The sequence below is a fragment of the Penicillium argentinense genome (genome assembly GCF_028826775.1).
Source record: "Penicillium argentinense strain IBT 30761 chromosome Unknown utg000009l_segment0_segment0, whole genome shotgun sequence".
Taxonomy (NCBI): domain Eukaryota; kingdom Fungi; phylum Ascomycota; class Eurotiomycetes; order Eurotiales; family Aspergillaceae; genus Penicillium; species Penicillium argentinense.
Window position 1 is genome coordinate 5679308 of NW_026622668.1, and position 27501 is coordinate 5706808.

At 48.1% G+C, this 27501-nt stretch overlaps 10 protein-coding genes across 10 annotated transcripts; 4 read left to right on the forward strand and 6 right to left on the reverse strand.

Moving 5' to 3' along the window:
* Positions 1-229: 229 nt before the first annotated feature.
* N7532_009704 (cytochrome P450) lies at positions 230-2015 on the reverse strand (the record flags this gene model as incomplete). Its single annotated transcript, XM_056622195.1, is given in 5 exon segments — positions 230-401; positions 455-618; positions 683-793; positions 858-1181; positions 1200-2015. The coding sequence occupies 5 exon segments, from the start codon at positions 2013-2015 to the stop codon at positions 230-232; spliced, it is 1587 nt and encodes a 528-aa protein (XP_056473001.1).
* An 892-nt stretch (positions 2016-2907) lies between these two features.
* Positions 2908-3450, reverse strand: N7532_009705 (uncharacterized protein; the record flags this gene model as incomplete). Its single annotated transcript, XM_056622196.1, has 1 exon — positions 2908-3450. The coding sequence occupies one exon, from the start codon at positions 3448-3450 to the stop codon at positions 2908-2910; it is 543 nt and encodes a 180-aa protein (XP_056473002.1).
* Positions 3451-7596: 4146 nt separating this feature from the next.
* N7532_009706 (uncharacterized protein) lies at positions 7597-9025 on the reverse strand (the record flags this gene model as incomplete). Its single annotated transcript, XM_056622197.1, has 2 exons — positions 7597-8805; positions 8855-9025. 2 exons carry the CDS (start codon positions 9023-9025, stop codon positions 7597-7599), a joined length of 1380 nt encoding a protein of 459 aa, XP_056473003.1.
* Positions 9026-9595: 570 nt separating this feature from the next.
* Positions 9596-10158, forward strand: N7532_009707 (uncharacterized protein; the record flags this gene model as incomplete). Its single annotated transcript, XM_056622198.1, has 4 exons — positions 9596-9757; positions 9822-9884; positions 9941-10030; positions 10081-10158. The coding sequence occupies 4 exons, from the start codon at positions 9596-9598 to the stop codon at positions 10156-10158; spliced, it is 393 nt and encodes a 130-aa protein (XP_056473004.1).
* Positions 10159-10386: 228 nt separating this feature from the next.
* N7532_009708 (uncharacterized protein) lies at positions 10387-11586 on the reverse strand (the record flags this gene model as incomplete). Its single annotated transcript, XM_056622199.1, has 2 exons — positions 10387-11195; positions 11253-11586. The coding sequence occupies 2 exons, from the start codon at positions 11584-11586 to the stop codon at positions 10387-10389; spliced, it is 1143 nt and encodes a 380-aa protein (XP_056473005.1).
* Positions 11587-12113: 527 nt separating this feature from the next.
* N7532_009709 (carbon-nitrogen hydrolase family protein) lies at positions 12114-13055 on the forward strand (the record flags this gene model as incomplete). The annotated part of the gene is made up of 2 exons (XM_056622200.1): positions 12114-12180; positions 12238-13055. The coding sequence occupies 2 exons, from the start codon at positions 12114-12116 to the stop codon at positions 13053-13055; spliced, it is 885 nt and encodes a 294-aa protein (XP_056473006.1).
* Positions 13056-15572: 2517 nt separating this feature from the next.
* Positions 15573-16108, reverse strand: N7532_009710 (uncharacterized protein; the record flags this gene model as incomplete). The annotated part of the gene is made up of 2 exons (XM_056622201.1): positions 15573-15994; positions 16072-16108. 2 exons carry the CDS (start codon positions 16106-16108, stop codon positions 15573-15575), a joined length of 459 nt encoding a protein of 152 aa, XP_056473007.1.
* An 865-nt stretch (positions 16109-16973) lies between these two features.
* Positions 16974-17492, reverse strand: N7532_009711 (uncharacterized protein; the record flags this gene model as incomplete). The annotated part of the gene is made up of 3 exons (XM_056622202.1): positions 16974-17040; positions 17106-17263; positions 17337-17492. The coding sequence occupies 3 exons, from the start codon at positions 17490-17492 to the stop codon at positions 16974-16976; spliced, it is 381 nt and encodes a 126-aa protein (XP_056473008.1).
* A 345-nt stretch (positions 17493-17837) lies between these two features.
* N7532_009712 (uncharacterized protein) lies at positions 17838-21488 on the forward strand (the record flags this gene model as incomplete). Its single annotated transcript, XM_056622203.1, has 1 exon — positions 17838-21488. The coding sequence occupies one exon, from the start codon at positions 17838-17840 to the stop codon at positions 21486-21488; it is 3651 nt and encodes a 1216-aa protein (XP_056473009.1).
* A 4343-nt stretch (positions 21489-25831) lies between these two features.
* N7532_009713 (uncharacterized protein) lies at positions 25832-26572 on the forward strand (the record flags this gene model as incomplete). The annotated part of the gene is made up of 3 exons (XM_056622204.1): positions 25832-25949; positions 26021-26152; positions 26274-26572. The coding sequence occupies 3 exons, from the start codon at positions 25832-25834 to the stop codon at positions 26570-26572; spliced, it is 549 nt and encodes a 182-aa protein (XP_056473010.1).
* Between the last annotated feature and the right edge of the window lie 929 nt (positions 26573-27501).

Consider the following 27501-nt stretch of genomic DNA (forward strand, 5'->3'; position numbering starts at 1 on the left):
TGCTCGTATGGACACGGGTATTCTCAGATGCGGCGGACCGGCTCTAGAGGAACCAAAGGAATCTTAGTGATATACCGATTTATCCCCACAGGAACTCGTCCTCCATGTAACCATCAATTCTTCATATTATCTATTCCTGTCTTCTCTTGAAATTGTCATTTTCAGCATTTTCCAGCACACTGCAAGTCGTACATGGGATACCGCTCCGTATGCTTCATTTCCGCCTGCCTCATTTCCGCCTGCCCAAAACCTTGATTTGAATACGGTCGTATCCAGGCTTGGTCTGCGCGTTGAAGCAGTCCCTCATCGTCTTCACATTCTCCTCACTCGTTTCGAAGAGTATCATGTCATAACGACGAAACATCGTCGCAAGCGCTAGATAGCACCAGCAATAGGTCATACTGCGGGTGTGTTAAGAAGCTATAACCTCAGCAGGGAAGGAGAAATGCCATACCTCGGTCCCAGGCACGCCTGGCTGCCTTTAGAGAACGGCATCGGGCCGTTGTAAAGACAGGCGCCGTTGCTGTCTGGCATCCATCTCTCGGGTTGGAATTTGGAGGGTTCGGGAAAGATAACAGGGTCATTATGGATTAGGTAGGTCGACATGCTGACAGGTATCTGGAATGTTGTGAGAAAATTGGGTTGATTCGTTTAGGAAGAAGCATCGCTTAGCCTAGCATACACCTGGCGGGATGGACCACCCTTCATACGTCAGGACCTCTGTCGGTGCGATCCGAGGGAGTCGCGATGTGACAACTGAAGAAATTCGGAGACCTTCTCTGATGATTGCCGACTAGGTTTGCTTCCGGTCAGTCAGTGTTACTCGCATACAACCACGTAATTTGAACACGACATACCAGAAAGGGAAGCGCCTCGAGCATCTTAAGTGGTGGATTGTAATAGGGATTGGGCAAGGCATCGTCCAGCTCTTTCTGCAATTTATGGCAGCAGGAATCGTTGCGTAAGATGTGAAAGACGGTGATAGCGAGGACTTGTGAGGGAGCATCGGTGCCGGCTATCATGAGAAACTTGACATCATCAAGGGCTCTCAGACGGCGTTGTCGTTCTGGGATACCTGCACTATTCTCTAACAGGTCCCGTAGAATACCGGTATTGCTCGGCCGATCATTGACCTCACTCTCGCAGTCGTGGAAAAACCGAGTGAATCTCTTTTCAATCTCCTATCAAGATATGAGCACTGGCGTTGGGGCTTCAAGATAGACATCTAGATTCAATGGACCGCTCACATTCTCGATAAATGCGCCATCTTTGCACACGGGATCAACCAGGCCGGACAACCATAACGGAGAGAAACGGTAGAGAGTCATCGCGAACGGGAAATGTCTCGTTAGCAAAAATCGCGCAAAGGGGCCTTTGATTCCTGCTTTCCACCTAGAGTCCAGTGATTGTGATTTGAGAAGGTCGAAACACATGAAACTGCCAAACACGATGTGCGACACCACATCTACCGCAAAAGACAGAAAACACATATGGAGCTCAACCACTGCATCGGAGCATATTGCTTGATCCAAATGCCTACAGAGATAACTCAACTTCTCCTGGATGACAGGCTCATAGCCTCGGACGGCCTGCTTCGTCAAAAGGGGGGCTAACGCCGCTCTCCGTGTTCGGTGTCCATGGTACTCAGCAGTGGAAAAGGTGGAGTGCGGCACGCCCACGGAGAGGAACCACGGGTATTTACTGCGTTTCTTGGTTGGCCCCGCATAGATGGTCGTGTAGTATTTCACGTCGTGAATATGGATCTCGTGAGGATTGATTCGGACAACGGGTCCATATTCCTGGTGCATGCGCTCGATTTCCCAGAGGAAACGACCGTTGAGAAAGACATCATAAAACGTTTCGTACCAGGTCGTGGCCGCCGCCAACTTTGGTCCAGGAAAATTGGCCAGAGGAGATAACACCAGGCGATAGATAACCAGGGATATGGTGTAGGCAGCGCAGAAAGTGAGGATTATCGAAGCGAGGCTGAGGTAATTCATATCCACGATCCCCATCACGACATGTAATAAGAACGGTGCACCAGGACGCTCTTGCTTCTTGTGTGAGACCTAGACTTGATCGCTCTCTGATTTTAAACTTTCCAGCTGTTCTGCAGCTCCAACTTCTCCAGGTACCCTCTGTGTCATACGTCACCTTTCGCTCTCAACTCCCGTAGGGGACAAAGCGCCTTGTAAGCAGGAACAGCGGTGAGCACAGGTGAGCTGTACGTATAGGATCGTAGACTGGCATTTAGAAAGTGGGTCTTACCAGGGAGCAACACGCACACTACATTGATTCATCATATCCATTCTCTGGTCAAGACTTTTGAGCGTGCAGTGACAGAATATAATGTCCATACAGTAAGTAACACGTAAGCCAACTGTCGCGTATTCACGTTTCATGACTACCCGCGCAAGGGTCAATGAGGCCTAGCGTCTACAATGCGCATGTGATACGCTACGATGGTTTGTATTACGCAACCAGCAGAGTGCATCAGGACCAATTCACAAACTCGTATTACAGGAGAAAGAAGATTGCTGCAGCTCATTGCATCTAAGAATACAGAAATACCACTAAACAGTGGCTATAGGGACGACCAGACTGCGAGCAAAATGACTAGAACTCCTAACATGCTAACATGAGAAACGGTATTGTCTGGATATCCAAGGGTGGCAAAAGAGAGCAGAACCTAGTGCAACATCGTAAATGGACAAAGGACAACCAGCCATCACCGGACACTGCAATGCCATCGACGACAGACAGTTATGCCATTCTAATCATGTACGCGGCGCAGAGCATCCACGTTGGGCCTGTGCATCCTTGAGATCTTTTGATGTTTAGACATGATCTTGGAATTTCCGGAATGATGGGGAATAACATACCTTCATGCCTGTCGCCGGCTGGAAATCACAGTCCTTCATGGCACACAGCTCTGTACTTCTCTATATGTTTCGGAAAGTGCTCCTTCGACAGTACCGGACTGGCAAAGTACACACTGGCCTTTTTGCATTTCTCCTCGGAAATAATCGGCCACAGGGGCGCAAATGATCGTGCGGCAGAATACAGGGAATGCTGGTTGACGCAATCCATGAACGGCTTCAGTTTCTCGGACTTGTCACACAAATGTAAGTCACCAAAGTGGGATTTACATCTGGCAGACACATCCTTGAACATCCGATCGAAGAAATCCGTCAAGGGTGACTTGGTCTCGGAAGTACCGCAGTAATTGGTCTCGTCCTCCACGATCCCGCCCATCACCTCGGCTCGGCCTTGTTTATCCCATAGATCAAGTCGTGGTTGGCAGCCACTCGAGCAGGTATGCTGTCGTGTGTTCTCAATAAACGTGCTTGGGAGGTTTCGAACGCCTGAAATGCGCTTAGGCACGATGTGCCCAGTATGGCGACTGTCACGGGAACGAAGCCCAGACATGCAAGGTTGATCATCGTCCATATTCGAAGAGGCCTCATATTGATTTCGAAGCCCTTGGACGTAAAAAAAGATGAATAGTGAAGTTAGATAAGGAAAGAAAGATACCATATGATCACCAAACCCAGTTGTTATGAAGGTGGAACAGCTAAAATATAAATGACACTGGTCTCACATGAATAGTTACTATCTGGGAGAAATTGGGTGGACGATGAATACGCCTATCCCGCAGGCCCTAGTGGTATTTGCCCACTCCTTCAGTTCGTCATTATGTAAAAATTATGAAAACCTTAATATACATGGCGGCTACTTCGTGACATGTACCAATGTAGTTGATCAGTCCAAGGAGCAGGCTCGTCTCACCGCCATTTGCCATCTCGAAGTGAGGCATACCACACCGAGCATTTCGCAGACCCTTATAACCCACTGATATCCTGTGATCAGTTCTCCTTCAAGGCACAAAACTCACAGATACACTTCTACACCTCCCAAGTGTTATGGCGCAAAAATCCTCATTCACCCTCAGTATTCCACCATCCACTCTTTTTGAAGTCCCCATTGTCGTGGAACGACCTTCGATACCGTTTCCCGCATCATGGCTTCGGTTCGGGTCATTCTGGATCCCTACCTCATGGCATACATATAGCATGGACATTCGATTCCCCACGACGTCAATAACACTGTATCTCTGGATGGTCATGCTGCTGAACCGGCAGAACAACCGGCGAAAAGGTCGGCCGTGGGCCATCGCTCAGACAAGAATATTCAAGTGGCTGATTATAGCCCACAATTTTTTCCTGGTGCTCTATTCCGCATGGGCCTTTTACGCATCATATATCTTACTCCAAACGACTTGGCCGGAGAAACAAGATCCACTCTATATGAGCCGTGTGGCAGACCTTCTGTGTCTGGGCGACAATTTTTCATCGATTACCGACTTACCGGGTCAATCCGCACATCATTTTTACAGGCCCCGGATTCTGTTCATCAGCTGGACATTCTATTTATCAAAGTTCTATGAGCTGATCGACTCGGCTATCAGCCTTGCCAAAGGACGCCGGGTGACTACGCTTCATGCCTACCACCACGCGGGCGTCATTGCGTGTGGATGGGCAGCTGTTTACTTTGCCTGCCAGCCCGCAGTCGTAGCTCTGTTCTTCAACTCGTTCATTCATGTGATCATGGTCAGTTGAAGTGTACTATTCTTCCTAATCAACGTGGTGGTTTACCTACTTGCATATAAGGGAAGCTAACCTTCTATGGTCCAGTACACATACTACACCCTAACCGCGCTCTATGTGCCGGTACCCCTTTTCTGCAAGGCATTTTTGACAATGCTGCAGATGGCACAATTCCTCTTTGGAGTTGCCATTGCCACATTGTTTGTCTTTCTTGAATACGAGGTTCCAGGTCTTCCACTACGCCCAAATAGGGAAGACACCACGGTATCTTCCTGGCCTAGGTGGAGAGGACACCAACACCAAAGCCCCGGAGAAACAGTCCGTGTACGATGCATACACAACAGCAGCCAGGCGTATGTTCTCTGGGTTGGCTCTGGGTTCGTTGCTCTTCTACTATGTCTGTTCATGCGGTTCTTCTACCAAACATACCTGAGTCCGAAACTCTACAGGGGCAAGAAGTTCCTTTAACTGCTTGTTCGGAATTACTTCGAACAACAGCACTCATCCTAAGCTGCCCCTGTGCTCTTTTACTTCGTTCCTTGTTTGTTCCGTTTAACCTTTTTGCTGAAGATGGTGGCAAATACGGGCTGGAGTTGCCAATTGCGTCGAATACGTGTACCCAACCCCAATCACAATAGTGAGCATCTTCTTTCATGATCCCCCGGCACTCCAGTTTTGTAGATTCATTGCCTAATCCATAATGCCATAAAAAAGACAGGGCTCTCTTGATTTTCCGCGCTCCCATTGGTCCAGAGTGCGTGCCCGGAAGACCCACACCCCATCAAATTCGCGAAATCCGCAACCGCCGACCGCAGCGACCCTGCCAGGCACAGTCATAGACTATTCACGATTCATTCGATGCAAGAACATGAATGGGTAGAAATCCCCCCAAAACTATACTGGGAAAGGTAGGAACTCGCGGTATTTTGGTTGGATTCTGCTGACTCGCAACTTTGATTAGGTCTGGGTTTGGATTGCATAGCACAACGACAATTTGTCTCAGCAAAATTCCTACTGGAATTATTGCCTGCAACACTCCATAGCAATGTACTCATGATACGCTCATCAATAAGACGGGGAGGGTAAAATTGCTCTTCATGTTCTTCAGTGGTAACCATGAAATCAAGCGTCCATACAAAGTTCAACTTGATAGTCGTGCCCCGGTTCCCCGTATGGATGTTATCATAGTGTTCTCAGGACCAGCCCGTTCGCAGCTTACAGGGGAATGGAAAATGGCGCGGTTCAATTGTCTATCTTTTCCGAACTAATGATACGTCTTTCCACTTTACGCACCGTTTGCACCGATTGCATATTGGGACGAGCTAGCCTAAAGTGGTCGGTATCTCAGGCTTCTTTTCATTACAATGGCGACAACTACTCAGTCTCTTACGGCAGGAAGATCCTCCGTTAATGCAGATTTCCAGCCATTCAAAATGTCCCATATTCCGAGGTTGCATCTCAAATGGTCAATTGATACTCTACGAGGGCTCCGGAATAGGCCAGTGAAGGGTTCAAGGACAGATTGGAGCAAAATAAGCGGCTCAAGTTGAAAAGGTTTGGAGAGGAAGTCAACCCCTCGCTAATATTTCGTGTCTCGTTGTTAACATTAGGAGCTCAGAATACAGCTGTCCAGAGTCTCGCTTCCTCCCAATCAGTACGACTTTGTCAATGCGCTGGCTAACATATGACGCATGCTTTCCCATGCCGACACCGTCGTCTTCAGGCAACCCTATTGCGTAAATGTCGTTGCCAGTTGCTGTCTCTTCGTTGACAAGACGAGTAATTTCCGGGGCCTGAACAATGGGAAAGCTTCCCCCTCCAAGATAGATAAACTCTTCCATTCGTGTAACCAGTCCTCGATCCATCGCCCAAAATCTTGGTTGTGATATCGAAGAAGACAAGTAACAAGAAAACTCGAAACTCCGATCGAGTGTTAAACATTTCCTATTACATAAGTTCGCTGGTCGAGGCCCGCCGCGATGCGAAGCAAGATGGTCATCCAGTGGGCACCTTCTTCTTCACTGGCCTTTCTTTCGATCGCCTCACTAAATAGACCATGAGAACTCAGCATACTGTAGAAGAAGGTCCTGCATTGCGCGATTCGGGAAGAGACATAATATGCGTAGTTCATTGCGAGGCCGTGAGACTGGAAAAGACGTGCGCGGGTAGTACCCTGTTCCGGGGTCTCAAAACTGAGGTAGGATTCACAGGAAGCTCAGACTGTGGAAGAGAAGAGTGCCACTCCTCAAGTTTGCATGATTTGATGTTCAGGGATGTAATGCGCTCGTCAATGATGAATTCTGGCCGTCGTTTCCCACACGGCCCTAGCTGCAATACAGCAATGGTGTTGATCCGGCATGACTCGCACAGTATGAACATCACAATCGCGCGCCGTGCATCGATCGAGTAAAAGATGTCGGATAAGTCCCTAGACAGACAAACCGACCGTTGCATGAGTTGAAATGCGAACGAACTGAAGTGCATTCTGAGCCACCAATTTCGGCCAGGACCCAAGCCGCAGTTAATCTACGACCTAATGGATCTGACGATATTACTGTGAAATTTGTTGTAATGAACGTGTTGATACCTTGAGCATGGCAACAAAAGCCCGCAAAGCTGCCCATTGCGGACTCCAAATAACAAAACAAAACGAGCACCGCTAAGGTATAGGATGGTGAGCACGAAGTATTACTGTCAATGCTCCTTGCAATTTATTTGATTGAAGAGCCATAGTAATGATGACTTGATAGAAGGTATTCCCATCTAGGTCGGTATGTGACTTGTAATGAGGACGGCCCGGGTCGCTTTTGGGAGAGGATCGGCTCAAATTGCAGGCCGAAAGAGCTAAAAGAGCTTGTATCAAAGAGGTATGGTCATTCAGCGACCCTTGCAATTCGCCTCATATGGCGCGTAGGGAGCATGAGTAGACTTCTACGGATGCCGCTCACAATCGTACTCGATCTATACCTAATACCTAATGTAATGCCAACTATTGGGCCCTCGAGAGAAACAACGGATCGGTCACGTCACTACCTCTTGCCCTTACCCACACGTCGACAATTTTCGCCGCGTCTGCATCTAAGTCGGAGTCCACCACAAAGTAGAAGTTGTAGAAGGAAGCTGCGACACAGGCGTGATTTGGGTAGAGTTTCACCACCTGACCAACAGAAAGGGGAACGCTTGGTGAATTCGCCTCTTTGTCTTCCCAAGCAACGATGGAATGTTCCTGGCTGATACGTTCCACAATCAAGGATGACTGCGAGTTGGAAGGTGATTGTCGCCAAGAAGACAATTTGGCCCAGCCAGGATAGCTAGGACATGGCTCTCTTCCCAGTGCCAATGTTCCGGCGGCAACGAGAGCCTCAGGTTGAGACCTTTCGCCATCGTTGTAAACACTGCAGACTTCCGCAAGCACAGAGACTGCAATCTCCTCTTTGGGGCTCTTCAGTTGCATGCTCGCTTTGGTTGACAATTGTTGCATGTCAAGAAGCGGGTACACTCCAGCGTGCAGTTCCACCTTGACATCTGCATCTAGGTCACTTGCAAAAGGAGCACGCAGTAAATCTCTAAGAGTTCTTGATTCGGGTCCCATTTCGTCCTTTCGCAGAAGATTCTGCGACGACAGTGCCTGTGGAGTTGCTCCCACGCTGATGACAAGCTGCTTTTGGGGGAAAAACTTTGAATGGAGTTGGACTGCTTCTTTGCAAGAGTCAATCTCATTAATCAAATGCTTCATTGCTTCCTGAGGGGTTGTTCCTGCATAGCTGAGACTACTATGCGAGTAGACACCCAGGAACTTAACATATCCTTGTTTTTCAGAATTTGCCAGCTTCTCGAGAAGGCCTTGCTTGTTCAAGGCGACGGGCGGTAGTCCGGCTCTATGATAGCCTGAGTCGACCTTGACAAAAGCTGACACCGCAAATTTAGTAATTGCCGAAAATTGCGGGAGGTAGTCAACCTGATCCGAGTGGTCGATCATTACGGAAATGCTTTCGTGTCCAATTTCTAAGGCGATCTTCGCCAATCGAGCCACTTGCGAAGGCACCAGTGGTATGCCATAGAGCACGTTGACGCGACGTCCCTCAGACTGCAATTCCTTGAGAAGAGGGATCAAACTTTCGATTTCAAGGATAGTCGATGCAATGAAACTTCCGTCGAGGGTCTTGTCGCCAACTTGCATTTCGGCAATTTCGGTGGTCTTAATTGGTTAGAGACTTGTAAAGCGAGGTATAAATCAAAGGACTTACTTTGTGAGACTTGACATGAGCCCGAAATCCAACATCCAGCTCTCTCACAGTTCTAATCATTGTTTCGCAATGTCTTCTGATGATCGCTGCATCGAGAACGAGAGCTGGTTTCGGCACGCCACTCACATCTTGGCCGACATAGAAGTCTTTCAGTTCCTGCTTGGATGCCATGATGGGATCTTTGCGTGTTGGAGATGTTCGTACCATTCAGCAGAGTCACCTATTATATATTGCGTTTGAATAACGTTACTGTACCTTGAACCCATTCCTCCAATATGATTAGCTGGTGAGACGAGGGAAAAAAATCCACGGAACGAAAGAACAGCAGACATCTCGCTCCCGGGCACCCGATTCGGATGGCTAGTGGGGCGGAAGCCGAGAGGGCGATACACTTTCATTTCCTTTGCCTCGCAAAGAAAATAACTCATTTGATGCTTCGAGCTTGGATGAAATTGGAGAAAGTAGCTGGAAAATTTTCAGTGAAAAGCCATCACTTTCTACCCGCTGGAGATGTGTGGGGCTTGATTTCGACCCATTACTCGCTCCAAGATACTGAGACGAGTCCACGAGAACGAGCATATCGCAAGCGATGGTTTAGAATCGCTATACGTCTTTGATCATTGATTGTTCTATCGAAAGGTGGAAACCGTTCATGTCCCACACAGTATAAGACTCCATGTACCGGCTCTATGTTGATTTTGTAGACCCATATCAAATACATATTTTTCATATTGCGCAAAAATGTCTGGCAAAAAGGTCCCTGTTTTGACGCAGGATGCTCCTGTCCCAATGCCAATTCTCTCCCAGGGAATTGTCTACAAAGGGGTAGTCTATGTCTCCGGAAGCTTGGGCATCATTCCCTCAACAGGAAAATTCGTAGATGGCACTGTAGCCGATCGCACGGTGAGAAATGCACCCTGTCCCCTTTCATCATCCAATAGCTCTCGCGCTGATGATTTTCGACAAGGACCAAATCTTCCGCAGTATATCCGCTATTCTCAAAACTGCGGGAAGCAGCTTAAACAGTCTGGTGAGTCACTTTTCGCTTAAAATAATGGCATTCTCAACAGACTCACAATCCTCCAGATCAAAGTCAACATTTTTCTCACCAACATGTCCGAATTCAGCACTATGAATGAGGCATATGCCAAAAACATGCCATCTGGAGTCATGCCTGTAGGCCTTGTTTTCTCAACCAATTTTGGCCCTAAATTGACCCAGTCTAGGTTCGCACATGCGTTGCTGTAAAGGGATTGCCTTTTGGTTCGGACGTTGAAATTGAATGCATGGCGGCTTTAGAATAGAAAATTCGTGAAGAAATGCTCCAGAAACAGAATCAAAAGAAGTGCAGACTCTCAAGTAACGTGACGACTGTTGCTTGCTCCCACGTGGTGGCCAACGGGTTTTAGAAATATTTTGAGACTACCATTCATCTCTGACTGGTTATTTGAGGTTCTATAGCAGAACTCAGGTTATTCTGGCAAAGAACTCGTGACAATATTTATATAGATTCAAATTCCAAGTGAAACGCCCTACTTCTCCCCATAAAGACGACAGATTGCTTCTACCGTAGTATTACCTCCTGACAGAACCACACCAACATCCCATCCCTTCTCTCCGCCTTCTTTTTCTGCAATTTGCCGAAACTCCTCATTAAACAGGATGACTGCAAGAGGCACCGCAGCACTTGGCTCGATGAAGACCTTTAGCCTTTCCAGGATTAGCGTCATTGCCTCTTTGATCTGTTCTTCGGTTACAGAGAAAATCCCCCTAACTTTCTTCTGATCAGAGATAACGGCCCAGTTGACCTCTCCAACGGGTGTTCGAAGACCATCCGCGATCGTCAGGGTACTGACTGTAGAAATCCGAGATCCACAAGCGAGACCCCGTCGACCATCATCGCCGCCCTCAAATGACGGCTCGGCTCCGAAAACGTAAGTGGAAGGAGTGTTCGAGAAATAAGTGGCGGTTCCTGCAAGCAAACCTCCTCCACCCAGAGGTGTGATAACAGCATTCAGCGGCGCATCACCTTTGGAATAGGTTTCATTACCGAAATCTTTCAGTAAATCTTCCACTTGCTTTTCAAGCTCGAGCCCCACCGTACCTTGTCCCAGAATGATATCAGGGTGGTCGTAAGGATGAACGAGAATAGCACCCGTCTCCTTGATGACTCTTTCAACCATAGCCACGCGTTCTGGCTCAGTTGATCCGCTGAAAAGAACACGAGCGTTGTAAACACGAGTTCCCGCTATTTTGGATTTGGTGGAGATCGACGGCATCACGATATGGGCAGGAATTTTCAAGGTGAATGCCGCAAGCGCAAGAGCCTGAGCATGATTGCCTTCTTATTGTCAGAATTGTTCCCGTCTCAATAAAGTTCGAGGAATGCTCTCTTTACCAGAACTATGAGTTGTCACGCCGCGCTTGCGTACCTCATCAATCCCCAATTCAGAGCAGAGTCTCAACAGGGCATGAAATGCGCCCCTCGCTTTGAAAGCTCCGATTTTCTGGAAGTTTTCACATTTGAAATAAAGTCGGAAAAGCGGCGTCGCAGGCTTCTGACCTTCAAAAGCAATGCCCTTGAGTGCAGATTCCTCCTGGGCTGTAGAGGCGATGCGATCGAGGGTTTTTGATCTCAATACCGGAGTTTTGTGGATGTATGGGCTGATCAAAGGATATGCAGCCTTGATTGAATCCGAAGTGAGCGGAGGGTAGGTCATCAAGTCCGCCATGGTGTTTTCTTGGGCGGCGGTACACAATGAAGGGGGACAGCGCTAATATTGTCTGGATTCGCTGTGGGGTTGCGTATGGATGCAGTGTCGAGTCGTAGAAGATATACCACTTGAAGCATTGATGGTGGAGCATGCAGCCTGATTTATATCCTGGGAGCAAGGTGTGGGAGTAACCGATTAGCTGTTCAAAATACTCGTTCCCGCGCACCGCATTGGGAAAGTGGAAATTTTCGCGGAGATATCGTTCTACGGACTCGGATTGGACTAAGCTGGGTCCAAAAGAGCTGCGATGATTGGCGACCTCGTGATTACATAATTGTAAAAACAGACCTCGAGTGTACTCCAAAAATTGGAGTCATATCCAGACACAATGTCTCCTCCACTTGTCGTTGGGGAATTACTCCATACAACTTGCCCCAACGAAGAAAAGCACTGGGCGTGAGGATAAATTCGGAAGAAATACTTCAACTTTAGAGAGCACCTAAAGTTCTTGGTTTAAATGACCGACATACACTCGGAACGTCAAAATGCCACTTCTTGGTGACGAAATCCTCCAAAGGCCACTCAAAGTAGCCTGTATCCAAATAGCAAGTGGTGAGAGCAACTACTTCGTACGATTGCTGTTGACTTAAAACTAAACTACTGATCCAGGTCCCAACAAAGCTGTTAATATTGCTCGGGCGAGAGAGAAAGTCTTGCAGGCGGCAGCCGGAGGCGTCTCTCTTGTTGTTCTTCCGGAATGTTTCAACTCGCCATATTCCACGGCAAGGTTTCGTGAGTATGCTGAGCCCTTGTCATCGTGCCCCGACCTCACAGAGGCACCTACATTTGCCGCATTGGCACAGGTGGCCCAGGATGCTGGGGTTTTTCTCATAGGAGGAAGTATTCCAGAGTGTGATCAGGCCGGCAAAATCTATAATACCTGCGCGGTATACTCCCCTCAAGGAAAATTACTTGCATCTCATCGCAAGATGCATCTATTTGACATCAACATTCCCGGTGGCATGTCATTTCGTGAATCAGATACCTTATCCTCAGGGAACGAAATTACCATTGTGGATTTGGAAGGATATGGCAAAATCGGCATCGGAATATGCTATGACATGCGATTCGCAGAATTAAGTACGATTGCAGCTCGAAAGGGCGCTTTCGCACTAGTTTTCCCCTCGGCATTCAACACAACCACAGGACCACTTCATTGGGAACTTCTTGGTCGGTCCCGGGCAGTCGATAATCAGGTCTACAGTATTCTGTGTTCACAATCGAGGGCAACACCCCCTTCATACCCTGCTTGGGGGTATAGCATGGTTAGCGATCCGATGGGTCGAATTGTTGCCGGGGCTAAGGAGAGCGAAGACATTATATATGCGACATTGGAGCCAGGTGTTATTAGGGAGTCTCGCCAGGCGATTCCAATTAGCTACCAGAAGAGATATGATGTGTATCCAGATATCGGGAAGCTCGTTTGAACTGCATGTAAATCAGAATCGAGCTTGAATTGATCTAATCATTTGTTTACCCTGTGTCATCAGAAATTAGAGCAAGTAAATTGGCTTCAAGGAGTAGAGGAAGGATACCAGGATTCGGAGGCTAAAGTTGGGGTAAGAAGCCTGGGCGGGGTCAGGTGGCAAAACTTTGGAAGACCCCCCGAAGCCAATTGCGACAGTGTTGACTCTCGTAAAAGTCGCATCATCCGCAGAGAGACCCCGAGTTCCCCGGACTTATCACCCTTGCATGCCCCTCCATGCATTTGTCTCAGGAACACTATGTACAAGCCTGCTCCGCGACGCCCCAAGAAGACGAGCATCATTCGGTCCCGGTCTGGCTGCAAAGCGTGCCGACAACGCCGAGTGAAGGTACGTTTTGCCTGGCTGATTATATGCAAGAGCCCAGGGGCTAATAGCCCGCAGTGCGATGAGAAGCAGCCGTCATGCAGCGCATGTGTGCGCCGCGGAAATAAGTGTGAAGCGATCACTCCCAAATTCGACTTCCGCGATGGCGTTGTGCTTGGTGCCAAACCACGAGGCATTCGCCGCATCAAACAAAAAACGACACAAAGTAAAGAGCTACCTACCCAAGGCATAACCGAGCATGATAAATTGTGTCAATCTGGGTCTGATGATTTCTTAATTCAACCCAACCACCCAGACAATGCTCCCACGCCTGCGCCTCACCCAATCGACGACGGATGGCTTTCATGCAGTCCGCTGACACCCCAATCTCTGACCACAACATTTCTGTCACCATTGCCAAGCCAAACTATAGGAAGGTCTCTCGTTCGATCAGAAAATGAGCAATTTTATCTCGCGCACTGGGAGAAGTCTTGTGCGCAATCACTCCCGTTATTCCAGGCACAAATCACTGCCATGGCCGAGGAACATGCACCATTAATGCAAGCTCTCTTGGCTCTCTCGGCTTCCAATATGAGTCGATCGTTGCCAGAAGGAACGAAAGGAGGGACTGAAACATCACCTTCAAAAATCATATATCGTCCTAGGCGCGAGTATCTTTTATCAAGCCAACACTACTACGGTTCCGCAATCAAACAAATCGCAAGAACCATCGAAAAAGGCACATCCAGCAGTATATCACACATTTTGGCTGCGATGATTCTATTCTGTTACTTTGAGTCCGCGATGGGAAATTTTGCGGGTTTTGCTTGCCACGCCCAAGGCGTCGACACATTCATACATGCGCATCTCATAACAATATCATCAGACCCAATAGGTCGTGAACTAAATGCGGCATGGGTTCTAACAAAGTACCACACTTGGTGGCTCAGAATGAATTTCAGCTCATTCTCGTTTCAACTTAGTCAAGGCTCGCTTTGTCTATCTCCGGATATTTCGAACATGCTTCGCTCAATCAATGCAGGGCGAGTGATAGTCACGTCGATCTTGTGCGAATCATATCGTCTCAATAACATCGCTCTTCTACAGCTGGGACCTTGTGGAACGAAGACCTCAGGTGTTTCCGTTGAAGAGTGTATTGCATCTTTACAAATCGAATCAAGGAGGCTCGATGAATGGCATGCTGAACTTCCGCAGTCAGAGCTCCCAATCGAATCATTTTCCGGCTTTGTGGATAAGGATGAAGTAGGGATCCGCCCGCTTATGTTCAAGTCACATTATTTCGCGATGAACTACGCCTACTATGTTTGTTCCCGAATCATGCAATGCACTGCGCTGCTTCACGAATTAAGGTGTACGCATGCTCAATCAAATGACCCAGAAAAGAAGGAAATCAACCAGTGGATGACTTTATTGGTTCGCATTGTGTCTGGTCTCAACAAAAAGGATTGCTTCAGAGGCAATGTCTACTCAATCGGAGTTTCCAGTCTCCTTGCTGCTGGTCTTCTCCGGTGTCAGAATATGACAATCGGGAGATGGATCGAGAAATGGTTGCATGAATGGAGCATATCATGCATTTTGGAGGAAGGAAGTTTCCCCATCCTTCAGGCCCTGGAGGCTATTCGGCAGATCAATGAGGAGAAGGCAGCCGGTAATGACATTTATGCGATAGCGTTGCCCGAAGATGATGGCGGTGGTACCGGAAAGTATATGTCGTATAATAGCCAGAATTTCGACAAGATCGTAACGATAGGGAGAAGAGGGACCTCGGGACGGTTATATTGCGAATTGGTCCCTAGATCATCGTTTTGCGGGCGATTTTCGCGCGAAAGTTGGCAAACATAACCGTGCCAACTCCAGCTAAGGAAGGCTCCCTATGACTTTAAAAGTAGAATCAAATTTCTATGTGCAAATTCCTTAACAACCCTTTTGCTCGCAATCATGGCAAGAACACGGATCCGTGATATAAGATAGACCTGTAGATCCGAGTCGAACCCGATATGGAATCTCCATCGAGGGAGGATTATGAACTGAACGCTTAAAAACCAAGCGAAATATTAGATGGACCAGGGAGACAGGAAACAATGCAAAATTCAAACGATTGTCAATCCAGTAACTTGGAAACACTCCTCATACCTATCTGAGCTTTTGAGTATCTCCAGCCTCCACCAATCTGTAGAGAAAAAGAAAGCGTAACATGTGCAGTTTGGGGCCACATGCAAGATCTCGACAGCCACCATCGCCGCAACCATTGTCTCGGCCGGAGCTGGACCGCCTATCAATACGACCTTTGCCGGGGGGCTCCAGGAGTCTCGGAGCACTAGGTCCGCAGCGGCCAGGAGCCTCGCCCTTGGAACGAATGCTCTCGCCAACAGCAGCATCATCATCCTCGTCCAGGTCAATTTTATCACTACCACACTCCTTGACCTGGCTCATCTTGACCTTGTCCTTATAGCCATGACGGACAGCATCAGAGACGCTGACAACAGCCATGTGGGCGTTGATGCCGCTAGCTTCCTCACCAGCCCCGCCCAAGACGTTCTCTGCTCCATCAAGTGCTGAATTTCTCGAGCAGCCTGATAAGCGCGACGTTTGCTATCCTGCTCTGCAACCGCCTCAGCCGTAAGAACCTAACGCTTGTTGTAATATGCATGAATTTTCCACGAGACCATTGTGAAGTGTATTTTCCTACGTTGTCTTCTTTTTTGTCTGGTATCTGAGTCCAGCCGGGCGTTTTCAACCTCGTGGCTTGTATCCTCTTCGTGACTTACAATGTAGCTTATGACTGTGGCAAGAATATTGATTGAGTGGAGGAATAGGCCTAGGAAGTAGCGGTAGAATATTGCTGTCGCCAGTGTCTGGTACTAGTACTGTGGGCGGTGTGATTGGATGCCGTTGCTGGTCGATTGAGGGATGTCTTTTCGAGGAGGAAGTCCTTGTTACAACTATTTATACCTGTTCCTAGCCTTTTTACAACGTGGGAGCAGATACTACGGTAAGTTTTCGTCCGGAACTGACATTCTTACATCCTTGTGACTTTACTTATTTAAATCTCTGTCAAGTGTCGTTCGTTAGTGCACCACTTGAACTGTCTTTCAAGGCATGAAGAAAGACCTCGAGGCACAACCATGTAGCACCTTGAAATAGTCTGTGATCAACAACACCATTCCGAGTATACTAGAAACAGAAAACGGTTGTCTAATTGTATAATGTAGGGAAGGTATGGCTTTATCATGACCAGACTGGAAGCAGTCTTCTCAATTATTGGCATCGAGAGAACAGCAGCTATCAATATCGTGGGAATACTTCACAGTAAAATTTCATTCAGGATCACATTAAAACAAGAGACTTGATCATATGACCACTCTCCCAATGAGAAAATCAAAGTTTGATACGAACCGCATGGTCAACTTATGGTTGCACAAGAAACACGTGGATCTAGCCCAAGATTCGCAATATTGAAACCTGTAGAAGTTTACCAGTAGGAAGAAACTATTCTAGACAATACATCCCATTCCTGTACATAATATCTTCAAATCACAGGAGCGCGACGCACTTCATCTCAACGTCGGTATATTCCGGGATCGACTTAACGGCGACGCAACTATTCCATAATTCGCATATTATTTCAGCTTCTGTCATGTGCCAGGGAAGTTGATGTTTACTTACGTTCGAACGGGCTTGATCTCGCCAAACCACTGCATATAGGTCTCATTCATCTTCTCGAAATCTTCCATATCGGCCAGGAAAACATTAACTTCGACCATTTTCTCAAGGCTGGATCCGGCTGATTCCAGTACTGCTTTCAAATTTTTGATGCATTGGTTCTAAGGCAGAGTCAGCTGAAGACTTTCTCAATGAATACAAATGAGTCTCCAGATTCGATTTTCGATTACATACCGCACGGTCCTGCACGGTCCCTGAGACAATCCTGCCGGTGGCGTCCTTCGGAAGCTGACCAGAGCAAAAGACAAAGCCATTTGCAACAACTGCTTGGTTGTAGAATGGCCGAGGAGGAGGTGCCTTCTGTGTATTGACTGCTTTGCAGCTAGACATACTGGCTATGTTCACTGAGATGATGAGAGTCAATTTACTCTTAAGCCTTTTGCCCCTTGTCCCCTCTTAAGTTCTCACCGAACCCGCATCTTTGGAGTAACCCCAAGCTGACATATGCCATGATCCATAGCTGCATAAACTCAATGAATCGGACCGCGGAGTGGATTTTCTGGAAATTCAAGTTTGTCTTTCCGTATCCGAATCCACAGCAGCACCTTTAAGCTATAATAATTGCTTTGTGCAGAATTTGGGGTCTAGTGTTATTCGGTTCCGGCTCTCTCGCGCTCTCTCTTTGTTGGAGTATAGTTTATGCGTTCTGTTTCGCTCTCGCGCACCCGATATGGCATGTGGGGCGCTAAGTTTGGGTCTCGCCAATCCTCGTGTGTTGTTGGCAAGACTCCCTTTCTATCCGCCGACTCGACCTTTATTTTGCCAGATAGCATACCTGTGAACGCAAATCCAGATCATCATCCGCTAGATCCCTCACTGACTAGCGAATCATCGCCCGCGGCACTGATCAGCGAGGATAACGAAGAATCTCCGATCCGATCCCCTAACCAGTCCGGCTGTGATCATACACGTATTCTGAGCGACACTACTGACTTGTGGCCTGATGTGGACGTGCCAGATCCTGACATCATCGTCGATTCGTATACCGAGCTAGAGAGTCAAACTCCAGACCAAGAAACGAAAAGTACCGGAGCGCTACTCGCAGAACAGCTCCTCCGGTCTCCCAAGTGCTGCATTGATTGCCATACGCGATATAAGCACGAGCGGAACCCAATCGGATTACCGAGCCACGGTCTGAACGAGGTCTTCAGCTGGCCCTGTCCCGACGTGCTCAGCACGACCAGACTGGCCAGGTCTGGTGACCAATTGATCGAGAACTGGCCACCAGAACAGCGTGAAAAAGTCTTCTGCGGAACCGATGCGGGACAACCCAGCAGCGTGCCTGCTATCTGCTTGGCCCGGGGGGAACAGAAGTTAGGTCCAGCAGCCGTCCACTTCGATATTGACAGTGTCTTAGCTCATATAACCAGTCCAGCTGTCTGTTCCCAAGGCCTCTACTGGTATCCTGTTCAGCGGCCGGTCTCGGACCTCCAGTCGGATCTTCACTTAGATCCACTCCCGGTTCAGTTCACAGATGGCCACGGTCACCTACATTGCGTCTCAGTACCGCTACATCGCGTTAAGCACTACACGTTTGCCCGGGTGTCGGGATTCGAGGATGCATCGATCTACGCCCTGTTCCCTAGACTCCATCAGCCCCAGCAGAAGTCTAGCCAACTGCCAGATGATCAGTTTCGGGTCTGGATAGACGATATCCTCCTCCCAGCGGTCCATCAATACTACTCCGATGCCCGGCTACAGCATTTCCCTTCCAGTTTCAGTCATAGCAACTCAAACTCATGGGCGGCGTGGGCGGAGGGCCGATCGATCCAGACACAGTCCCGTCAACAGCTACTCAGCTACTTTCTGCCACCCGAGCACCTAGATCATATCTGGCAGGCTGTTCATCAAATTATTCGAGTAAAGGGGCTAGACGAATTCCAGGGGGTTCGTCTTTTCCTGAGTGCTAAGAACCTGAAGCTCCGTACACAGTCCGCGACCTGGTCAGGTATGCAACATCGGTTTCAACAGTTATGGAGCAGCACTGCCAACCAGAGTTATATTCACGAGGTCTTCTTTGATATTGGGAAGGAAACATGTCCTATTGCCCCCGATTCTGGCCAGCCCATTAGGGGGCAAACTCTGCTCTGGAAACAATGCTGTCCAGACAAGCTTCTCCGCTCCCCGCTAGTCCAGAACCCGGGGAAGACAATATTTTATCTTTTCTCGTTTCTCCGAGATACAGGGTCCTTGACGATCCAAACCCGGACTAGATCTCACCTCCGTAAGACCGGGCTCCTTTACAGCCAGTTCTACAACTCGGTCAAAGAGATCTTTGCGGCTGGAAATCAGTACCCCTTCAGTAATCCACTGTTAGAGGCTCTAGCCCTGGACCACGTGTCATATCAAACTTGGCAGCATATCGGGAAAGGTTTTCATGACCGAAACACCCTCCATCGCGCGTACATCCACAGCAAGTCCCGGTGTGCAACTGCAATCGATGCATCTATTGGAAAATCTTTTGGGACCCGGGAAGAGCATCGGGTGCGCGAAGACCTCCTGATCCAGATTAATCAGGAATTTCAGCGACGCCGCGCGACTCAACGGGAGATATCGCAGCGGTGGTCCCAGCGGTTAGCCGCGCAGGGAGTTCGGAACGTGGAGCAGGACGACGGGGTGGTGTTTCAAAATCCATCAAGTCAACCATTCTATATCCATTCCACTGCGACTATCCTTAAATGGGTACGGTGGAACATAAATCGGCTATGTGCGGGATTAGAGTTAACAAATAGTCTGCAGCGCCATTCTATGGTGTCCTGGGATCGCACCCAGGTAATGATCCTGTTCCTCCGCTGTCTCCGATGGGCATTTGGCGGAGGCGGGAACCGGTTAGAGCAAAGCCGGGCGTCTTGGCAAGACGTGAAAGAAGTTCCGGAGTCCAATGGCCAGATTCAGTATCGGGAGGGCATTGGACTGGGAACCACTATTCAACGCCACGGCTATGGCTGGTTCCTTAACAAGATCCACTGGGATACTATGGGTTTCCGCCCAGCCCATCGTCTCCACATGGACCTCCACACACCAGCGGGCATGGCCCAGTTTCGAGTCAATTACGAGCGTGTCCGCAAGTACCAGAATGATTTTCTTCTACTCGAGGATTATTTTCTGTATATAATTCAGTATCAGCGAGACCATACTGCGTCTACTGCGCTGCTCTCCCTCCTAATTGACTTCTGTCTGCGCGCCTTTCGGAAAGAGATTCTGACTGTCTTGCAGGCGGGCATACGCCCTGAATTTCAGAGCATTGCAGAGACTGGGCAGGTAGCGCTCAGCAAGCCCTCCCTACAACGGGTATTAAAAGATACCCACTGGCCTTCTGCCATCCTGACTGGCAATCGTTGTGGCATTAGGCGTGTTGATCATTTATTTGCTTGGCTATGGGGGCTGCATCCTGACGAGTATAGCCGCCTGCACTGGGCTCATAAACCATATCGTACACCGTACCGCCGCTGTGTGGTCAAGATCCAAGAAATTTATGGTGAGGAAATAGCCACTTCCTGGCAAGCATGCCTGAAACATCGCTTTCTCAGCACGCATTGGATGCTGCCATACCCAGACCAACAGTCCTTGTTCAGCCGGGACAAGCACCAACGGTATCGCTGGTGGTCGAGCTGGAATGAAGAACTGATACGGAACTCGCTCCCGGCATGCGTATCTGGGTGCCCAATCATTCCCACTACGCAATATGGACATTTACCTCAACATGGCTGGATATCATTCGCCCAGGCAATGCCCTTGGATATCGAACTGCCGCCCATCCCAGGCAATATGGAAGCATTCCTCAAGATGGTTCCCTCCAAACCAGTAGATCTCGGGGCGATTCTCCCCGCCGTTGTCACTATGACCATGGGGCCTCAATCTGGCCACGACTATCGGTTGCGTCCAAGCTCCCTCCGGAACCCTATCACAAGCTCGTCTGGGAAGATGGAGGCCAATGGACCTTCTACTGTCCCCTGCCGGTGGGCTGATTTCCTTGGCCAACTTTATAGTAAACAGTCAGGACCTTGTCTGCCCCAACCTGAACCCCACGCAGATGTCAATTCTCCCAACAAACAACCGCACAACGGTGTTTCGAAGAATAACGACTGCACGTTAATTTCCTCTTTTTGGCCGCATTTTGATGGATCCAGTGTTTGTGACCACTGGCCAACGATTCCCCAATCTTGGTCTGTCCGACCGGCCGACCGAGCAAACTTCGAAATACGGGCATCCACCTTCAGTAATCGGAATTGGGGGCTACTGAAGGGACCGGTAGAGTATACCGTAATCAGTGGATCTATGAGCATTTATCCCAAAGGCATTACGAATCTGTGGCTCCCACTCTGAGGCCAAAGCCGGGGCAGCCAGGGTATCGGAATTTACAGAGCAATCATCAAGGAAAGAGAGGGCGGCCACGTATCTATTCTAGTGACGAGACCAGGCGCATGGAAAAGATAAGGAAAAATCGAATCAGAAGGCAGGCAGTTGCTGCCGCTGCCCGGGAGGCCTATTTCCATTCAGTATATAACTAAAAGCTAGTGAATACATATTGTCGTTACATCACAGATTTACTCTTCCAGGTCGCTTTTAGTAGTAACCAGATACATGACACTCTTGCTTGAACCTATACATCTTCCGATACAATCCTTAATCCATAATGCCTTAAAGGACCCAGGGCAGGGTCCGACTTCTCTATGCGCTCATTGGTCCTAGATGAACATGGGCCCCACTTCCCTGCCGCTTGGACGGAACCATGACGCGACTGCGACGCGTTTGTTGTTTGTTCTTGATCATTTTGGAAATGCACGAAATGGACTTGAAATAATCAAAATCGCATTGATGTCTTTCGAATTCGATGACTTGTATTACGAAACATTGCATAAATCAGGCCGGTGGAAATATAACGACCTACACTTTCTTCCCTCTCATCCTTCCCGACAGTGGGAAGACATTGTGACCAATTTTACCAAAGGGACCATAGTCTAGCCTAGCTTTACTTCTGTTCTTCTCTCAAAAAGCGAAACCCAACGTAGCTGAACCCCTCAGACGCCGAGGAACTTGGATGACACGGGGTTCCCGTTCAACGGTCTGCAGCCAAGGCCAGTCTGGTTTCCGTATTGGAAGAAAGTGTCGACGTACTCATAACCTGGGCATTCGGGTTGGTCATAGGTGACAAGCACCCCACCCTTCTCCAAAGCCAAGAGTTGAATTCCCGAACCGCTATTGCCCAATCAGTTTTTGCAATCTCCAGAATCACCAGAGTAAGCGATAGGCTCTCTAGTACACCTGGCGTTTTAGTAGACTACAATGTGGTACTTACTTTCGGATCGAGAGTTCCCGATACCGGCGATAGTAGCTCCATGCACCATAGCGACAATATGTAGGAGAAAGGCAAGTGCGACAATTGTACTTGAGAATTTAGAGCACATCTTGGCTCAGCAGGGCCAATCAGCGGAGAACCTTTCTTCTCCAAATATGGGCGGTGAAATATCTAAGCGGAATTAATGGATATTGGTGCTCCGGTGTGCCACAAAGTAGACGACCCGGAGGTTTTGCGTCCTTGTGGGCACGCAGGCAGTATCTTAGAAGATGCGTAATTGTGCAGACCGTAGAATTTGGCAATCGGAATATCGAGGGTTCGCAAAAGCTGTTGAGATGAGGGATAGGATCTAGGAGGAGCGATGTGTGAAAGCCAGCAATGGAGTGATATTAAGGATTGAAGATTGGAGATGTCTAAAGTAACCCCTGAATGGAAGCGTGCTTTACATTGTTGGAGCACCTGAATAGTCCTGCACCTCATACCTCTGTTTGACCGTGTCCACGACACGGGGCGCCCCCTTTTTGTTCAACATACATGCTTCCCAATTGTCCGCTTTACCATATAAGGTTTAGCGCGTCTCAGGGGGGAAGGCAAGATAGCCATCGGAGCCTCAGCGGCATTGAAGACTGCTGAAACTCAACAAAAGCTTCAGAAGCAACAGAGCAGCGGCATTGCCGGGGAATGGGCAGCAAGCCCAAATATATATGCATCAGTCAACCGTGCATAGCAGGAACGCTCATTGCTCATGCCTCTCTAGGGTCAACCACTGCCTACATAATAAATCAACGTTTATTAACCTCTGCAGCACGTTCAACCTAGGCCGATAAACCATCTTAACTCAACAAAAGTATAGCACTAGCGGCGTTCGAACGGGTCATGACCTTTGATGCCATCGGTGGCATCGACTGCACTCAGTTTTGGTCAACTTTATTGCTCCCCAACGGTTTAAGAAGTTCTCTCGTTTATTTATTTAATCATTTCATCTCCCTGCAGAAAAGAAACGTCAAGTTGGTGGGATAATCCCTCGAAGCAGAAAACAAGCTTCCTCACCATCCGTTGGAACTTGTGGTGGTGGATACACATAGGATTATATAAAGTAAACTAGCAATGTTGTATGTCTCAGATTCTAATATTCCTGAATAAATACAGCACTTCAACTCTCTACTCTTACGAGAGGTTAACTGGAAAGCATCTTAGCATATGCCACCAAAACTCACTGTTACAGTATGTTCCGTGCCAGAACAATGAAATCAATGACGTTGGACTCGCGCGCTACTCCCCATGTATATATCATTCACCCCTCTTCTTAGAGATGATATCTCCCGATTCTCAGAGTGTCGAGAATCCCCTAGTCCAAACGAAGAAATCATGACACAAACAAAACTAAACTATTTCGGGTGTACTTTTACTACCCCACTTTGCTCGACATAGGGGGTTCGACCAAATCATAGTTGTTTCTCGGGAGCTCTAGCTAGGCCAGGGTTTTGCAGAGTTTTGTTGTTGCGTCCAGCACCTTGCCTACCTTGCCTGTAAGTTGCCCGTTAGTTAACGGATCTTGTCTTAGTTGTTAGGTTATGAAACGAACCCGTATCGGGCCCACAGGCGCCGAGAACACAGCCGGTGGCGTCGTTTCGTATCTTATCGAAATTTAAAGGTGCGCAAACGCAGCGTAAATCTGTTTTCGAGCACGGCGTAGTCTTTTTAATGGAACCTTTTAAACATGGGACCGCGCAGGGTGGGATGTCATTTAAGGACTGGGCCTGCACCGCGGCAACAATAGCGAGAATGAGGACCAAGTTCTTCATTTTGAGGGGATTTGTTCGGTGCAGTGTGAAAGAGTTTCGAGCGAGTTCGAAAAATTGACGGACACCAAGATATATATATCGCCTTCTGCATCTAGAGATCGCTGCCTTCGTCCCGCATATCGCGCTTAAATGTTCAATAGCGCAAGTGGTTCTACAAGTGATATCACACCACTTCCCGATAGGCCCAAGGGCATAGATGCATGTCATCGAACAGTGATCAACAGCGGATTATGCGATGTTGATGAATTCGGGTCTGATATAATTGCTTGATATATTATACTAAGTCTTTTGCTGCATGGTGTTAAGCTTCCTAGCTAATCATGGATCAACTTGTGCGATTCAAAGTATCGAAAATGAAGAGAAGAGAAAGGAGGAAAATAAATATCTAATAGGCGATATTGACATGTCCCAGGCCTCGTGCAATAACGATGAAATAACTGCGGAGAGCCTGATAGTTAACGGGTGAGGGTAGCTCGTCTTCCGGGTAGAAAGTGGGTCACACGTGAAGCAACATAGTCTGATCTACATTCTGCCTTACTAAACGAGACTACGTCAAGTGAGGTCACAGCGTTGATCGCCATCTCCTAAATGAAATATCGATTCTTAGGTGGGTAATATTTGAGCTCTTAAAGAAGCCCTCAGTAGTGTGACTAGTGTCAGTGAAGATATCACGTGAGGCAACACTAAAAAATACTCCCCTAACATTCGAAAGGTTGAATTCCATCGTGTATCCATTCGTACTCAATGGAATTATCTGTGAAGTTCATGCGCTTACAATTGTTATTCCATACTTGTGTGCGTTGCGGACTTCAGTGAATGCAGAGAGCTAGGATCCGAAGCTTTCCATGTGGTTCAACGGCCTAAAAAGACTGGCGTGCTCCATTAAGGTTCTCCTAGATAGAGAAAGCCTCGTTTGTATTACCAGATTTCAGATCAAGCAGAATGTCCCTCACAATGAGGTTGATAATATGGGCTAACCCCGTATATACCCTCCTAACCCATAGAATAAGGGATTAGAGTTCTTACAGACTGTGGACGTATTGTATTCAAATGTTGTATTCCTTGAGGCGAGTTGTAATCATAAATGTGGAGCGGGTTAACCCGCTTCCGAATCTATTGCCGGGCCCACCAGAATATTGAAACCTACCAGTAGCAATCACTAGCATCATGCAGGGAAACACTGAACAGCGAATAGTATGTATAGCAGTGTAGATCATTCTCATTCTATATAACAATGATTGTAGGGATGTTTTTTCTTTCTTTCTTTCTTTTTTTTTCAGCTCACCCTCCACTCTGCAAACCACCGCTTTGATATCAGGTCAGATGGTCAGATAGTTATCAATAGTGCTGTAGATCATATTCCAGACCACTGGATTATGTATTCACTTAGGCATCGAGTCACTAGGAGGAAGAACTCTTGTCAAGCCCATAAATAATCGCCTCTTACCCGATATCCGACTCGGAATGCCCGCAGATTACAACAATTGATACCTTCTATACCCAACCCATCAATATTCATTTCATCGCCATATCTCAATCACGTTTCCTAGCTCCTTGAAGTCACAATGAAGCTTTCAGCGCTGCTCGCAGTTTCCGCGTTTCTTGCAGAGGGAATCCTTGCACTCAATTGCAAGGATGGATTGAATTACTGTGGCAGGTCGATCATGCTCAAGAACCCCGATAGTAAGGAAGCACAACAACTATTGAGTACATGCCCATCAAGGACTGTTAGATGTGCTAAATTTGAATCTCAGATGACGAAGAATATTCTGACAATGATCTTGTTCATTGCGTGAATGGAAACGGACCCAACTACCTCTATCGTGAGGAGGTATGCTATGGGGGATGCATCGAGGCCCCCGACGGCAAGAGTGACTACTGTACGCGTACGTCCTAAAGTTCCCCCCCCCTCCTTCTCTCTTTTCCTCTCATGTTTCTTTGATTGAATCCCTTTGTTGGACATTTACCTTATCCATCTACCTAGGCTAAAAGCTAATTTAACCACAGCATTTGCCGGATTCATCGTGACCACTGCTACAGAAAACTGCATCAAATTAGCGGATGCCTCTCATCGCTCCTCGGTCGAAACAGCCGAGAAAAAACCAAAATCTGTAGCTAAGATCTTGCTTCTGGAAGCTGATATCAGGTATTTCCATACAATGGCTGTCTGCACGCTTCTTTCAGGGGGCGCAAACAAAGGCAAAAGCGGCGAGGCGCTCTGGAAGCAGACGGTGGATTTCTATGCGAAGACGACAGATAGGCTCCAAAATGATTTGAATGAGCTGAAGAAGGAACAAAAGAACTAGCATAGGGCTGTCGCACTAGCAAAATTAGACTCAGAGAGCAGAGAGAGCTTGGTGTTGGCCGAATGAAAGTCGTTAAATCCAAGTTTAAAATCAACAGGAAGCGGACATAGAACTAACTCCGTCGACAGCAAAGCTTTCAAGCCAGGTAGTCACGTGCGTTGTTGGGTCGTAAGGCCCCGCGCCGCGCCCATAGCCTAAGCAACGTAGATGTCCTTGAGGTAGCCACGGTCCTAGTCATGTAAAACTTGTTTCTGTCTTTCCTGAAGCTGGTCACATTTTACGAGGAACTTTTTTATTTGGCTGGTGAGTTTGTCGACGTCGGCGATGGAATTCAACTGTGGGACGGCGGCGAAGTGGAGGGCATAGCCTCGGGTTGGGATGGTGAGAAGAACGACAACCTTGGGCGGAGAGAAACAAGGTTGGCGGATGGACGGGCGGGTGGACGGGATGGGCCGGAGCAATAAAATTGCGTAGCAGGAATTGAAGCTCTTCAGAGAAAGCCAAGTCCGACCGTGAGGAGGCAGTGCGAATAATGGCGATGGTGTGTTGGAGAGAGCATCACAGAGAATAATGAGATCGTCTCAATGACCCGACGGTCAGCTTGATATGTCAAACGGTGGAGCCGGCATCACGTCTCCGGCGTCGTGGCTGGCAGCGATGAGATGATAGTCGCCACTAGCGAACCTTTGGCCCCATCCACTGTCACATCTGGATATGACCGAAGACACAAGCAGCAACGATGTTCATCCATGCGGGGTCTTCAGCTGGCCTGATGAATTTGGCTGCAGATTGACTCGCAATATGGACGCGATTCGCGTTGGCATTGGCTGATTCTTCGATTGCTGTCCACTTGCAGGTGGAGCTGAGCTGAAAGACACTTTTCAGCTCGTTACGAGAGGGACGTGGGTATATTAAGAAGCTCCCACTCT